General features: G+C 43.6%; 2 protein-coding genes across 2 annotated transcripts in view; one reads left to right on the top strand and one right to left on the bottom strand.

Moving 5' to 3' along the window:
* LOC310835959 (uncharacterized protein) overlaps window positions 1-17,135 on the bottom strand; it is a 156,794-nt gene that overhangs the window by 70,819 nt on the left and 68,840 nt on the right. The window lies entirely within an intron of this gene.
* LOC310835953 (uncharacterized protein) lies at window positions 2,186-12,607 on the top strand. Its single transcript, XM_083720919.1, has 2 exons — window positions 2,186-3,560; window positions 10,671-12,607. The coding sequence occupies exons 1-2, from the start codon at window positions 2,453-2,455 to the stop codon at window positions 10,682-10,684; spliced, it is 1,122 nt and encodes a 373-aa protein (XP_083577045.1). The 5' UTR covers window positions 2,186-2,452; the 3' UTR covers window positions 10,685-12,607.

Below are 17,135 nucleotides of genomic sequence, written 5' to 3'. Positions count from 1 at the left end.
GCGTCCGCCCTGACGTTTTCCGGGCCTGGCACGTAACAAATTTCAAAGTGGAATTTGGAGAACTCCTGGGCCCATCTCACTTGTCGTTGGTTGAGTACTCGTGCCGTTCTCCAATACTCTAGATTCTTGTGGTCAGTGCACACTTGGACTTTGTGTTGTGCACCAATTAGTAAGTGCCGCCATCTCCGGAACGCTTCATGAATGGCGAGTAGTTCTCGGTCATACACGGTGTAGTTCCTCTCGGATTTATTCAGCTTTCGCGATAAGAAGGCACACGGTCTCCACTCCGACTCACTCTTCCCCAGCTGCAGAAGCACCGCCCCTACCGCCCGGTCTGATGCATCAGTTTCTACTCTCATCGGTTTTTGTAGATCCACATGCAGGAGCTGTTCTTCAGACGCGAACGCTTTCTTTAGCTCTTCAAACGCTCGCTGCGCCTCTGCCATCCAAACAAATTTCTTCTTGCTGCTGAGACAATCAGTGATGGGAGCCGTCAAGTGGGCAAAGTTCTTGATGAACTTCCGATAGAAGTTTCCAAACCCTAGGAACCTTTGCACGTCCTTCTTCGTTTTCGGGGTCTTCCATTCCAGTACCGCCTGAACCTTGCCGGGATCCATGGCCAATCCCTTGTCTGACAAGCGGTACCCCAGGAATTCCACCTCCTTGGTATGAAACTGACACTTCTCCAGTTTCACCCACAGCTGGTTTGCTTGCAGCTTGCCCAGTACTTCCCGGACGTCCCTTACATGCTGCTCCTCATTCTCTGAGTATACCAACACGTCATCTAAGAAGGCCACGCAATTTTTGTAAAGCAAAGGCCCCAGGACGTGGTTCATGAATGATTGAAAACAGGCTGAGCCTGCTTGTAGACCGAAGGGCATAACGAGATACTCAAAAGCCCCTAAAGGGGTGAACATGGTGGTTTTCCATTCATCCCCCTTCCTCATCCGTATCAGGTTATACGCCCCCCCTCAGGTCCAGTTTGGTAAAAATCTTTCCCTTCCTCACTCGGGTCAAAATGTCATCAATTCTGGGCATGGGGAAAGCCACTGGTTCCGACACGGCATTCAGGGCCCTGTAATCCACTACAAGCCTGGGTTTATCCGTGTTTTTTTTGTCCACAAAAAACACTGGGCTGCCCCCCACCGCTCTTGACTCTCTGATGAAACCCCGTTTCAGGTTTTTGTCAATGAACTCCCTTAACTCCTGCATTTCCCTATCGGACATGGCGTACAGCTTGCCCACTGGCAGCTGGGCCCCAGGGAGTAGGTTGATTTGACAGTCAAAGGGTCTATGCGGGGGCAGTTTATCTGCTTCTCTTTCGCTGAAGACGTTACCCAGGTCGGCGTATTGTCGGCACCTTCCCTTTATCCGTTACTTTCGTCCCTGCTAGAGTGGCCTTGGCTCCTTCCTGAGCCTTCCCCTCCTTGCAGTGTTCTAGGCAATTTGCTGACCCAAAGGAAACTACCCGCTGGTGCCATCCCACTAGCGGATCATGCAGCGCTAGCCAGCTCATCCCCAAAATAATGGGCGCTCCTCCCAAGGTGGCCACATTAAACGCTATCAGTTCTGTGTGTCTTGCCACCTTCATTATCATTGGGACAGTCTGTTGGTTAACTTCTCCCCCCAACAGCTCCCTCCCATCAATCGTGGTGACCTCGCGATTTGATCGTGCCACAACCGGCTCGCACTAGAGCAAAAGACTCACCACAACCGGCGCGCACCAGAGCAAAAGACTCACCACACCAGGACGACAACTTTCAGCAAAGGAACATCACGGACTTCTTTAAGGGAGCGTCCTTGCCGCATAAGATCCCCCCACAAGAATTTAAATGACGGTTAGCCGGACAACCCAGAAAACCACCAATATCGATCCTCTGTTGGAACATCGCTGGCTGGTGTAGGAAAAAATGTGACCCAGAATTCCAGTCGTATATCAACTCGTTTCATATCATTCTATTGCAAGAAACTTGGGAGGAGGGTGAAATTGTCATAAACGGATTCGACCTACTATCCCTTCCAGCTTGCCCCTCCCAGAAAGGAGGACGGCCGAAAGATGGTCTAGTAATTGGTATCTCACTGAAGCTGCATTTCAAATTTTCATTAGTTTTGACTGCTCCCCCTTATGCTTTATCCGGGTTGATGTCGGGGGGGGGGGGAAGTATCACTGCTAATCTCCAATGTCTACCTCCTGCCAGGGGGTTCGTCCCTTGAACTGCATGATAGATGGGAAATATTAGAAGATCATTTAGTATCATGCAGAGTCAAATATTCCAATAGCCAATCCTTAATTGGTGGTGACTTTAACGCACGTATAGCAGCAAATTGGGTTGATTTAACTAAAGCTAAATGGTGGACTGCTCCATGCCTTGACAATTATGATTTGAGACATGCCTTAGGGAGAGCCTCAAAAGACTCTAAAGTAAACGAGGCTGGAGTACTTCTTTACCAAATGGCTATTCGCTTAAACCTAGTACCCCTGAATGGTTGCTGCCCTCCTGATATACCAGGGGAGTATACCCACCTAGGCATAAAATCAAACAGCGTACTAGATTACCTTTTAGCCTCGAGTGACCTGATTTCGAAAGCTCTCTCTTTTAAGATTGGCAATATTCAGTTCAGTGACCACCTTCCACTTGCTGCTTCGTTTGACCTAGACTGGCATGGGGACGAGCACAGTCATCCAACTCAATTAGATACTAACGCAGAAAACCCGGTAGAGGATATTAATACGGCATTACGAGTGAAGGGTATAAAGTGGTCTGTAACGCAGGCTCAAAAATATTCTGAATTTTTTCAGCAGGAGATTATACAAACCTATTCAGCCCTTGGCATAACCTCATATGAACACGATCAAACTATTAATCTATTTGCCAATCTGTTGAATGACCTCACGTCATTCTTTACTGTTCCAACCCACCAGGCAAATAGGGCCCACTCCAACACAGGTGCACCGTGGTTTAACCGTAACTGCAAACAAGCCAAACAACATCTCTGTGCTATTTATAATGATTACAAATCCTCAGGGGCGACTACGCTTCCCAAGGAGTACTATCAGGCAAAATCAGCTTACAAATATGTGCAAAAAAAGGCCAAACAGGAATGGCAACTGAACCGCTGGCAAGCACTTATAGCTGCCTCAAGTACCCATAATTCCCAAAAATTCTGGCTGTTGGTTAACAGGAAATCTAAAAGATACCCCCTAACAGTTATTCCTGCCCCAGTTTGGGAATCCTTTCTAAGGAACTATTTTGCCTTACCAGACCTTAATACTAATACAATCGATGGATTCTATGAGCAGCTCCCTCTTTGGCCACCCACTGACCCGGAAGAAATCCACGGGCTCATTTCTAATCTTAAAATCGGAAAAGCCCCCGGTCCTGACCTAGTCCCGGCGGAAGCTATAAAACTTCATGCAGACTCGTGGGCGAAAATCCTGGCCGCTACTTTTGATGCTGTAAACAACAGTGGGAAGGTACCAAGAATATGGAAGGATGTGATTATTGTTGCAATTCATAAAAAGGGCTTGACAGATGATCCGGGAAATTACAGGAATATCAGTTTGTTAGGGTGTGAAACCTAAGACGCTGGCAAGTTAGCAATGTCATGTGACTTTAAGTAGTCAAGCTCATTAAGTTGTTAAGTTGCTCAGTATATAAAGAGTGTTTGTTTTCTCTGCCTGTGGGGCATGAAGCAAAAATGTCTGAAAGCTCTGGAGGTGTTTCTGTTATCTTTCTGCAATAAACCTGTCTTTGGAAAGACAGGCTTCCCTGTGTCGTTATTTCTTTGCTGCTGAGACTCTGAAGCTTGTACTGCAACAAGAATCTCTGCACTGGACTTAATTAATGCTCTGCAAAGAGAACTGTTGCTGGCTGCGCAGTGGAAGCGTTTACTGGACCAGTACACAGACTCTCTTAGGTTATGGATCCTTCTACGTTTCTACAGCTGTATTGTGTGCAGAGAAAGTGAAAGCAGCTTTCGGATGAGAGAAGACCGGCTTGGTCGTAAATCCAGCTCTTAAAGGAACTGAGAGGCTGCAGAAAGTTGAGAGAGCTGCGTAAGTGAAGCTTCATTAGCTGCAAAAGGCTAGCTTGACCTCCCGTTGTGTTTTTGTTTTGTTAATAAAAACAGAGGACGGTGGTAGGTTGCTAGTGAAGAGACGTAGGGAAAAAGTTTAAAAGGCTTCAGAGGAGGCTGGAGGCGTCTGAAAAGTGAGTAAAGCAAATCCCAAGGGGAAAGAGAAGCAAGGGCACACAGAGGGAGTAGCAGCAGACCCCAGGAATGGCAGTGGAAAATTTCCAGGTTCCCTTTACAAAGTTGAACTCTGCTAATTACGTGCAGTGGTCTAAGAGGGCTCAAGTCTGGTTGGAAGCCAAAGAAGTGTGGGCTGACTATGTCCAGAGGCGAAAGCCGTTTGTGGCTGTTGCAGCAGATGCCACAGCAGAGCAACAGGCTGCTGCACATGCTCAGAACAGGGAACATGATAAAATGGACACTAAAGCTAGATGCATGTTGATGGTATCGATAGACGATTCCTAATTACCTCATGTGGAAAATTTAAGGTCTGCATTTGAAATTTGGGAAGCTCTTAGGCGAATTCACCATAGAGCCACGCCCGGAGAGAAGGTGAACATTATACGTGCTTTGTATGAGTTGAAACTGAAGCCAGGGGATAGTGTGGTTGAACACACGTCACAGATGACTGAGTATTTCAACCGACTGTCATCTCTAGGTGTGAATTTTCCTGAAAATATTAAAGTTTATACTCTGCTTAGCAGCCTGCATGCAGGGTTTGAAAACTTAGTACTAACTTTACAAGTTTTGCCAGAGGACCAGCTGAATATGAATTATGTGACTGGTAGATTGTGTGAGCAAGAATATCAACATCATCGAAAACGTATTGATAATTCAAATACCCCAAGGGTTGGATGTTCAGATAATTCCCAGCGTGGGGGAACTAGCAGGCAGAGCTGTAAGGAAGCCTCACAAGTGTCTGCTATGGCCAGCAAGTCATGTTTTTGATGTGGCAGCAGGTTTCATTTGATAGCAAAGTGTCCAGAAAAGCAACAGGAATTTCAACAGAGGGAGCAGGTGCTGATAAGGGACTATCTGCAATGGCAGCACAACAGAGTCCTAAAAGGAGCCAACACACCTTGAAGTGGATAATTGACAGTGGAGCAAGTCACAGTTTAGTTCCAGCGACATCTAGTGGCAGCTTGATGAACTGCAAGACATTGCCAGTTGCAAAAACTGTGACTATAGCAGACAATAGTAAACTAGAAATGAACCTTAAAGGCACAATTTATGTTAACTGTTTGCAAACTAACCTTCCTGTTTTTGTTCTTCCAGGAATGAAGAATGGACTTTTGAGTGTGTCATGCCTGGTAAAAGGTGGTTTTAAGGTTGAGTTTGAAAATGATGTGTGCACCATTTCGAAACAGGGGAAGGAGCTAGTTAAAATTCCCTGTGAGGATGGGCTTTTTGTTTTGGATGAAGAGCAGTTAGCAGCAGGTAGATGTTCAACAGGTGAAGCGCAAGCTAAGTGTGTAAATAAGGCTCCTCATACAGGTTGTGCACATCTACTACACAGAAGGTTAGCTCATATATGCTTTAAGTATGTAAGCAAGATGCCAGATTTAGCTGAGGAGTATAACATTAAACCCTGTCCAAATTTTCTGGATTGTTGTGCTTGTAAACATGCTAAGGTTAAGACATGTAGCTATCCTAGATCTGATAGAGTAAGCAAGAAACCCTTTGAACTTGTGCACACAGACGTGTGTGGCCCTATGCCAGTCAAATCGCTTGGAGGTGCAAGATTTATGCAAATTTTGGTGGATGATTTTTCAAGGGTTAGTTGGGTTTTCTTTCTGAAAGAAAAATCACAGGCAGCTTCCATCCTGATGGATTGGATTGAAGAAGTCTAATGTAAATTAGACACCAGGGTACGGAAAATACAATCAGATCGTGGTGGGGAATATGTGAACCACACGCTGGAGACGTGGTCAAAAAGGAAAGGTATAGTTCATAGACTTACCAATCCCTATTCACCACAGGAGAATGCAGTTGCCGAAAGAAAATTTCGAACATTACAGGAAGCCATTGCTGCTTTGCTGTTTGATTCTGGACTTCCACAGCGTTTTTGGGCTGAGGCTGCACTGTATGCAATACAGAGTGTACAATAGCACAGTAGGCAACACTCCTTACTTCATGCTATTTGGGAAAAAACCAAAAATTGATCATCTAAGAGTTTTTGGATGTCGTGCTTATGTGCTGGTGCCTAGGGCACAACGTAGGAAAGGCGATCCTAGATCTAAAGAAATGTTTTTCTGTGGTTATCAAGCAAACACAAAAGGTTGGAGATTTGTGAATGTAGAAGGCAATCAAACGAAAATCACAATCAGCAGAAGTGCGGAATTTTGTGAACAGGGTGGTTGGAATAAAATTCATGGAAATCCTGACATACTATTTGATGTGGTGAACAGTAACAATGAAACTCAGGCCCCAGGGCAGGTATTAGTTCCAGAACAGGCTGAGGAATTTGAGTCTGAGGACGAGGGTGAGAAATCGTCTAGTTCACCCAAGTCTGTAAAGTCAGAATCTTCTAGCTCTAAAAGTTCACCTGTACAGCAAGAGAAACGTGTAAAGTCAGAATCAGAAAGTTCTTCAACTACTAGTGACAAACAGGTGACGACTAGTGATTCTGGGTCAGAGGGGAAAACTGAAGGAACACCACAGGAACTGTTAAGGCGTTCCAAGCGTACCAACAAAGGTAAACCTCCTGAAAGGTACCAAGCTATTAGTGTTTGGGCTGGTTTGGCAAATTGCGAACCTGAAAGTTTTGAGGAGGTTGAGCAATTACCCCAGGGGGAGGCCAGTAGGTGGCGTGAGGCCATCCATGCAAAAAGAGTTGAATTCTATGAAAGAACTGGGTGTGTTTTCCATCACCAAACTGCCAGAAGGTACCAAGGCAGTAAGTTGTAGGTGGGTGTACAGGATAAAGACAACAGCGATGGGGAAACCAGAGTACAAAGCAAGGCTTGTAGTGAGCTGTTTAACCCTGTAGGCTCAGGTTCTCTTCACACCCCCTCTCGCCCTGCGCTACTGTGGGAAAAGTAAGTACAGAACTTACCCCCAACTCCAAACCACCACAAAACTCCCCATGACGCTGGAAGCTTAAAGGTTTGGTAAATCCATCGGCTAAGTTAATGTGACTGGCACAGTACTTCAGCCGAATCAAACCTGACTGAACACTCTGACACACATTTTGGAAATGTATGTCCAGATGCTTGGTTCTGGCCTTAAATTGCGCAGATTCAGCCAATTTCAAACAAGGTTGATTGTCCTCCCAAACCGTGATGGGCAAGCTACAATCCCCATAGATCTCTTGCACCAAGCATCTATAGAACTCTAGTTCCCGGCACAAATCAGACAGTGCACTGAATTCAGCCTCAGTAGAAGACAGCGCAATGAGACTTTGCTTCCGGGACCTCCACCCAACTAGTGACTTCCCAAACTTTACCACCAACCCAGACACAGACTTGCGGTCCTGCGAATTCGCCCAGTCACTGTCCACATAGCATGTGAGCTTCGCCTCACCTTCAGCTGGCAGCTTAAGACAGAAGTCTTTGGTATGCTGCAGGTAGCGCAGTACCCGCTTGATGCCATGCCAAGCACTCACACTGGGCTTTGACGCTTCCCTACTTAGCAGGTTGGTAGCAAAGGCAATGTCTGGTCTGCTCCATTGGGACAGATACAACAGACTACCTAGAGCTGACTGAAAGAGCTCAGCATTCTCGAACTCTGCACTTTCTGCTTGCTGGCTCTCTTTCACGAAGTTCGTCTCCATGGGTGTCCGGACTCCTGCACAATCGGACATTCTGAACTTCTCAAGCAACTGCTCAATCTTGCCTTTCTGACTGAGCAAGAAGCTACCATCCTCAGTTCTCGCTATCTGGACGCCTAGGTAGATCTTTACTGCACCTAGGTTCTTGAGCTGAAAACGTTTCCCAAGCTCTTTGGCAAACTTCTGCACCTGTTTGTCTGCCTTTCCAACATGGAATGATGTCAGCAACAAAAAACAAAACCAGTTCCTGTGAGTCTCCTGATCCTCTAAGGAACAGGCAACTGTCAGCAAGACTCTTCCTGAAACCTAGCTTCTCCAAAGCTTCATTCAGGCACAAGTTCCAATTCCTGGCCGACTGCTTCAGGCCATAAATTGACTTGTGAAGTTTCCACACAGTACCTTGCTCATTGCCCTCAAACCCTGGAGGAGGAAGCATGTACAGATCCTCCTGGAGGTCTGAGTTCAAGTAAGCAACATCCACATCAAAGTGATGCACCAGCAACCCTCTTTGTGCAGCAATGGCCAAGAGCAAACGTAGAGATTCACTCCTACAAGTGGGAGCATAAACTTCCGTATAATGCAACCCCCTGTGCTGCGTGAATCCTCTTGCCACTAATCTGGCCTTATACTACGGTTCTCCTGTCGCTGTGGGCTTAAGACGGTAAACCCAGCGGCTACCCACGGCCTTTTTGCCCACCGGCAACTTTGTGAGGGAGAACACACCTAGAGACTCCATTGAGTTCATTTCCTTCTGCAGCGCCTCACGCCATTTTCTGGCTTCTTCCTGAGGCAGTTTCTGAACATCCTCAAAACTCTTGGGTTCACACTGTGCCATTCCGACCCACACGCTAGTGACGGCAAACCTTTCAGGAGGTTTCCCCTTGGTCGTCCGAGCTGATCGACGCAGCACTACTTCAGGAACCCCCTCTGACCCACTAGGGTGAGCCAGAACGTCCTTGGCATCAGAGAGCTCCCCCTCTGACTTACTGCGCCTTCTGGACTTCTCAGCCGAACCTGTGGGGGAAGACGGAGCACTGCCTTGGGAGAAGTTCTCCCCTCTGCCTGCACAGGTTCTCTTCACACCCCCTTCCCCCCAGCGCAAAAACGCTGTGGGAGCCCGGCATCAAACAAAAGAGCTGCGGACAGCAAGGCTTGTAGCTCGAGGTTTTACGCAAAGAAAGGGGTTACATTATTCCGAAGTCTATGCACCCACTTCAAGGAGTGAAACCCTATGGGCACTATTAGCAGTTGCTGCTCAGAAAGGGTTCAAAGTGAATCAATTTGATGTCTCTACAGCTTATCTTCATTCAGACTTGGCTGCAGAGCTCTATATGGAGCTACCACCAGGATTGAAATTTGGTAAATCAAATCAGGTATGGAAACTACATAAATCTATTTATGGACTCAAGCAATCTGCTCATAATTGGAATGAGTGTTTGAATGACGTTTTGGTAGGCATTGGTTTTAGCAGGAGCAAGGCTGACAATTGCTTATATTTCAGAGGTTCAGGAGATGCTCAAGAATCTTTGCTTGTTTATGTAGATGACCTGATTTATACTTCAAAGACACAAGAACAAGTAAAAAAACTAGCCAAGGGTTAAATAAACACTTCAAAGTTAAGAATCTTGGTGATGTGAAGGTCTATCTTGGTGTTCAGATAGATAGGACCAAAAATGGCAGTTTTCTACTGAATCAAAAAGGCAAGATATTGCAAATGTTGAAAAAGTTTGGCATGACGGAGTGTGCAGGTGTTAGAACACCAATGGAAATGGGTTTTGTAAAAGACAATGAGTTCAAGGATAGTGCTGAATTCAAGCGTGCTGAAATCTTTCAGTCAGCTTACTTCATCTTTCGCAATGGAGTAGACCAGACATTGCTTACGCTGTTAACTTACTCAGCAGAGAAGCTTCAAAACCTAGTGTAAATGCATGGAAAGGAATTCAAAGAGTGTTAAGATATTTACAATACACCAAAGATTTTTGCCTTGAATTATCTTCTGAAGGACAAGCACAGATTAAAGGATAGAAAATCAGTGTCTGGCTGTGTAATAAAATTTGGTAACTCTCTGATTGGGTGGAGATCCAAGAAACAGAACCTGATTGCTTTGTCGTCAACAGAAGCTGAGTTCTGTGCCTTATCTGAGTTATGTAGAGATCTAGAATTTTACAAATGCTTGGCACAAGATATGTATGAAAAGGCCATCACTCCAATCACTGTATGGGGTGATAATCAACCGTGTCTTAAGTTAGCACAAAATGGGCAGTTTAAAGGTCATACAAAACATTTGGATATCCGCTTTCAAAATGTTTGTCAAACGGTAAAAGCAGGAATTGTTAAATTAAATTACTGTCCCAGTCATGAAAATCAAGCTGATGGTTTTACAAAACCGCTTGGGTTTCAGCGGCATGAAAACTTTTGTGAAGAAATGGGTCTGAAGTAATTTTGCTTTTGTATTGCCAGCGAGAGGGGGTGTTAGGGTGTGAAACCTAAGACGCTGGCAAGTTAGCAATGTCATGTGACTTTAAGTAGTCAAGCTCGTTAAGTTGTTAAGTTGCTCAGTATATAAAGAGTGTTTGTTTTCTCTGCCTGTGGGGCGTGAAGCAAAAATGTCTGAAAGCTCTGGAGGTGTTTCTGTTATCTTTCTGCAATAAACCTGTCTTTGGAAAGACAGGCTTCCCTGTGTCGTTATTTCTTTGCTGCTGAGACTCTGAAGCTTGTACTGCAACAAGAATCTCTGCACTGGACTTAATTAATGCTCTGCAAAGAGAACTGTTGCTGGTTGCGCAGTGGAAGCGTTTACTGGACCAGTACACAGACTCTCTTACAGTTTATTGTCATTAATTGGGAAAATATATGCACGGTTCTTGTTAACTAAGCTTACTAAGTGGGCTGAAGAGAACAACCTGATTTGGCCTGAACAGGCTGGTTTTAGACCGAATCAGTCAGCGGTTGATCATGTCTTAGTTTTATACCACCTTGCCCGGAAATATTCCTCCCCAAATAGAGGCCAACTTTGTACGGCCTTTATTGATTTAAAGGCTGCTTTTGACAGCATCCCCAGAGGATTACTTTGGGGAAAATTAGCCCGATGGGGAATAGACAAAAGACTTTTGTGGCTAATAACTAAATTGCATGACAGATCGGCCACAAGGGTGAGAATCACTCCGGCTGGCGACCTCTCAAATTCAGTAACTATCAATAGAGGTGTTCGTCAAGGATGTATCCTTGCTCCGACCCTTTTTAATCTATTTATAAGTGATATGAGGGCGCCTCTGATAGATTCTCAAGAAACGATCCATGCCCCCCGTCTTGCCCAATACCGTTGCCCCCTTCTACTCTACGCAGACAACGCAGTGATCCTATCCTTCTCAAGAGTTGGCCTTAGGAGGGCATTAAAAAATTTCGATGTTTACTGCAAATCAAATTTTCTTACAATTGACCATGTTAAGTCCAAAGTCCTAATTTTCACCAAGAGTCGAAAAACCTATAATTGGAGAATAGACGGAAAAGCTATTGACCAAGTCTTTAAATTTCAGTACTTGGGAGTCCTTCTCCAACACAACATGGGCTGGAAGGTCCATCTTGCATATGTATTAAACAGAGCTAAAGCCCTTTCCTTTGTGCTACTGCGTTTTTTCTTTTCAGATGGGGCTTTCCATATTCCATCAGTGTTAAAAGTTTTCAAGGCAAAGGTGATTGCAACAATAGCATATGCATTCCCAATATGGGGGTCCTTTGTTAATCTAACCCATTTGGAGGTAACCCAAAACCAGCTTCTAAGAAGGTTGCTAAAATTACCCAGGTGTGTAAGCAATACTGCTATACGACTGGAACTAAATGTTACATCTCTAGAAACCACATTATGGAAATGCATCCTCTGTTACTGGTTGGCAATATGGCATAAACTTCCAAATCTCCACTTGATACAGTGTCTCTGGAGAGATGACTTCCCTAGCCCCTGGGCAAAAATAATACATGGGAAACTTGTGTCCCTAGGACTATTTCCATCTGAACTATTAAAATTGGATTTAATTTCTGCCAAGAGAATTATAACTCACAAATTAGAGGAGATGGATTTACAATTTAATATTGCGACAGGTGGTGGCACCTGTTCGCCGATAAACCTTGGCTTAACACCACCAACGAAACTTCCATCTTATTTAACTACCTTATCTGTGGTGACGCACAGGTGTGCCTTTATAAAGGCTAGATTCAATGTTTTCCCATCAAACGTGTTGGGTAACAGACTCTCCAACGGACAGATCTCACTCCTCTGACTGTAAAAGTGGATCTATAGAATCGTTATATCATATAATCTTCTGTTGTCCATTACATTCGGCTTCACGGTCCAAGTTTCTGGCCCCATATTTATCGAGAATTGCTGACGGACCTCAGGAAGCCCAAATAATATACTTATTAAACAACGAAGATACAAGTAGATCCCTTGCAGTCGCTAGATACCTGATTAATGTTTTATTTCAAAAGAGGAGAAATGGATCACTGTATGACTCTGACAGCTTAGCTAAACTTAAGAACCATCAATAAGTGCCAGAACTAAGACGCATACCCCCCAAAATCTGATGGATTTGAATTGCGGTTTACATAGAGGGAGCTTATTGTGTATAGTGTTTACTTAACTGAAGTAAAATTGGTTTTATATGGGTGTTTTAACTTGGAACTGTTTAAATTGTATTGTTTATGGATAAATTTTGATGTATTGTTTTCGATATGGGCCAATGGCCGCAATAAATCTAAATCTAAAAATGGCACTTGAAAGATGAGGAGGTAAAATCAGTTATGATTCATTGGGCAAAAGACTTAGGATATAATATTCAGTTAAGTGATTGGGTCAAACTATGGAAAGAGGGTTTGAGATTTACTGCATGTAATGCATTAAAAGAAAATGTGATGAAGATGATGTATAGATGGTACATCACACCAGTTAAGTTAGCAAAAATGTATAAAGTTAGTAATAAATGTTGGAAATGCAAAGAAAAAGAAGGAACATTTTATCATATATAGTGGGAATGTAAAAAGGTGAAATGTTTCTGGGAGATGATATATAATGAGCTGAAAAAAATGTTGAAATACACTTTTATTAAAAAACCAGAAGCAATTTTTTAAGGCATTGTTGGAAATGATATAAACAGGAAAGATTGTAAGTTGTTTTTATATGCAGTAACAGCAGCAAGAATATTATTGGCCCAAAAATGGAAGCAAGAAGAACTACCAACATTAGAAGAATGGAGGATGAAATTGATGGACTACGCAGAATTAGACAAGCTAACAGGAAGGATCCGAGACCGTCGGGACCAGAGGTTTACCGAAGACTGGACTAAATTTACTGAGTATCTGAAAAGTATTTGTGATTATCAGATTACATTTGTACGACTACAAGAAGTTCTGTGAGGAGTAACTTAAGAAATATTGTAAAAATGGAAAGGGAAAAACGATTTGTTAGAAAATGTAAAGGCAATATTAAGTTAAGAATTGCAGGAGAAATAATCAAGACGGAAGACTATCAGAGATGCTGAAGGAAGTCCAAATAAGGATATATGTATAATAATTTGTGTGGTATGTCTTTAAAATTTTTGTATGCTAAAAATTAATTTAAAAAATTAATATATAAAAAATTCCACCGGTCTTTAAAAAATTGGAGGATCATGATTTGACACTGTCCATGATTGATTTGCAAAGAAAAGAGAGAAACTTAAGAATCAGAGCAGTACCGGAAAGTGAAAAGGATAATTTGGCGGACTTTCTTACAAAAGAATTCTCAGACTTTTGGCAACAGGGCCTGGAGAAGGAAGAATTCAAGATAGTGAGTGCATTTAGACTTGGTACAAGACAAAGAAGGAATAAGGCAAGAGACTGGTTGATAACTTTAAGATCAAAAGAAGAAAGAGATAAAATTCTGAATTTGCACTACCAAAAAACACTGCAAATTGAAGATTCTTACGTGGAGATCTTTAAAGATATACCGAAGCACATCTTGGATGTAAGAACCCACTACGGAGATCTGGTTGTTTTACTGAAAAGAAACAGCATATTTTTCAGGTGGGAATTCCCTCAAGGCCTATCCTTTAAATACAAAGGAAGGAAAATAAGAATAAGGACAGTGAGTGACAAAGACAAGTTTTTGAGAGACCACGAAGAGGATCTTCAGAAAGAGGCGGAATCTGGACAAGAACCAACCTCATCAGGAAAAGGAATACTGGACATAGCAAACTTATCATTTGGACTGCAACCACCGACAGAAGAAGAACAATTACTTGGAGCAGTAGGAGGGAAAAGTAAATAATCCCATCATGGCTCTGCAACTTCTAAGCTGGAATTGTAATGGTCTGAATATACCCCGGAAGAGAAAAAGCGTGTTTCACATATTAAAGAAAGAACAATTGGACTTGATTTGCTTACAAGAGACACATGTGACGAGGTCACATAGGAAAATACTTATTAATAAAAGATTGGGACAAGAATTTATTTCATCTGACAGAGTAAAAAAAAGAGGAGTGGTGATATATGCAAAGGAAAGATTGCTGCCGAAATTAATTTTTAAAGACGATCAAGGAAGATTCTTGGGAATTGAAATTCAAGTTCAAGGAGAGAAATTTTTGATCGTAGGAATTTATGCACCGAATGAGGGGAAATCGGAATTTTTTAAGAAGTTGCATGAGACTTTGTTGGACTATTTGGACTATAATTTAATTTTGATGGGAGATATGAATGGAGTAGTATCTACAAATATGGACAAAGCACAAAGACAGGTAGTTACTAAAGATGGAAGACTACCAAAAAGTTTCTTTGAAATGACTGACAATATGGACTTGGTTGACATTTGGAGAACCAAAAACCCTCTTGAGAGAGGGGGAACCTTCTTTTCTGAAGCCAAAATGACATGGACTAGAATTGACCAAATATGGGTTACTAGAGGAATGGCACCAAAGATAAAAAAAGTGGAAATCTGCCCAAAAACCTGCTCCGACCATAATGCCGTAAAGATGGAGATGAAGCAAATAACAGCTGGCTCCTTCAGATGGAGGATGAACGACACCTTATTTAGAGATGAAAAAGTGTACAAAAAGGCCCAAAAAACCTTGAAAGACTATTTTGAAATAAATATGAAGACCAATGTCGAAAAAAGAATAATCTGGGACGCAAGTAAAGCCGTTATGCGAGGATTCTTGATACAACAAAATGCAATAAAGAAGAGAAGCCAAAATGAGAAGAAAGACAAGATCTTGGAGAAGATAAAAGAAGGGGAAAGGAAATTAAGATTAAAACCAAAGTCTCATGAGATTCTGAGAGAAATCAAGTTATATCAAACACAATATATGGATCCAGTTACAGATAGGTAGCCGTGTTGGTCTGCCATAGTCAAAACAAAAAAAATTCCTTCCAGTAGCACCTTAAAGACCAACTGTCTTCTTCTGAAGAAGTGTGCATGCACACGAAAGCTCATACCAAGAACTGACTTAGTTGGTCTTTAAGGTGCTACTGGAAGGAATTTTTTTTTGTTTTGACAATATATGGAATTGATGAATCAAGAAATAGAATGGAAAATTAAACAAATGAGACAAAAGACTTTTGAATCAGCAGACAAATGTGGTAAATTGTTGGCTTGGCAAATGAGGAAAAGACAAAAACTGAATACGGTTACAAATTTAGAGGTGGAAGGAAAGAACATTTACAACCCAATTGAAATTAGGAACTGCTTCCAGAGATATTTTAAACAACTATATTCACAAGGGCCGCAGAAAGAACTGGACATGGAACAATTTCTTGAGAAAAATGGATTTAAAAAAATCTCACATGAAAGTAAAATACTTTTGACTCAGAAAATAACTGAACAGGAAATAGAAGGTGCCATTCAGAACATGCAACTGGGTAAATCTCCAGGACCAGATGGGCTGACTTCCAGATACTATAAAGTTTTGAAGGAGTGGTTATTACTGTGAGGAGAATCAGAACTTACAGGGTTAAACAGTTCTGAGTGACGTCTCACATTCTGAGGCGTGGTTATGTTCACATACGGGAATTTTCCTTTGTGTGAGCTCTCTTTCGGTTTTGACTGAGGCGAAAGATGCCTGCTTGTTCGCCGGGCTGATTTATGATGTTTTTCTACGCAATAAAAGACTGTTGGAGATAAGCGAGAAGCTTGCAGTCTGATTAATTACCCACACACGGCAACAGTGTTTCCCCGCTGCGTGAACTCTGCTGGGACTAAGCTGAGAGAGCTGAAGATGTTTTCTATCGGCACAGAAGCACAGTACGAAGTGGGAAACGTGCTGGACGCCATCTTAATCTCACAGGTTATGGAAGTCAGCCAAGCTTTGGAAGCTGTTGCCACGTCGTGCCTGTGTGGGGGGGAGAAGCTAGAGCCAGCTGGAGCTTTTGCCTAATGTTTTGAGGCAGAGGAGCTCGCTGGGGAGGATCTCAGGACCGGGTGCCAGGAGGAGCTGCTGTTACGTGAGTAGGCTCAGCCCCGGGGGAGAAATGGCTCAGCCCCAAGAATATGGCTCTGGGCTTAAGCTGCCATGTCAGAAACTGAGTAGCCAAAGTTGGCTGGAGTGGAGTTTTCAAGCAGAGCTTTTCCTAGTCGGGGAGCAGCTGTGGGACGTAGTCCAGCCACCACAGAAGGCAACTGGGAAAGCAGAGGCTGAAAGGGCTGCAGAGCAAAGTGAAGTTGAGAAGCGTGTGCTTGCTTTTTTGGCAGAGAATGTGGATGCTCATCTAGTGCCGATTGTCCTGGATGCTAAAAGGCCAGAGGCTACTTGGCTAGCACTCCGTGAGGCTTGTAAAGCTGGGGTGGGAAGCAAAGGCCAAGATGTGGCTGCATCTGAAGGGGAGAGGCAAGATGGCGCTGGCCACATTCTTGAGAGCCGACACACAGCTGGGAGGAGCTGGGAGCCCCCACGGGGGGACGAAGGGACTGTTGCTGTTGCTGGCAATGCTGCTGGTGCTTTTGCTGAGCCTGGGAGCTGTATGGATGCTGCAACGTGCCAGTGTGAGGAACCAGGAGAGAGGCCAAGTGTTGGGAGCCCTTTACCCACCAGAGGGGGTGCAGGAAAACGTCCTGGGAGCCCTGGGAGCAGTGGGGGGGGGCAGTGAGCGGTGAAAGCTCAGAGTCGCCTCTTTTTCCAAAGGCTGCCAAGAGTTGTTTACGCCATGAGCTGAAGCCTAGCTGTGCCGGAGGCTTCAAGGCCGGCCACCTGCGACAAGTAGAGATAAGAGCTGTGGAGTTGTGTGGGAACGCTGAGACAAGTCCGGTCTCCAAGGCAACTGAAAGAGT

This window comes from Podarcis gaigeae (genome assembly GCF_964106915.1).
Source record: "Podarcis gaigeae genome assembly, chromosome: W".
NCBI lineage: Eukaryota > Metazoa > Chordata > Lepidosauria > Squamata > Lacertidae > Podarcis > Podarcis gaigeae.
Note: the sequence above shows the minus strand (reverse complement) of the source record. Positions and strands in the feature narration are given on the sequence as shown.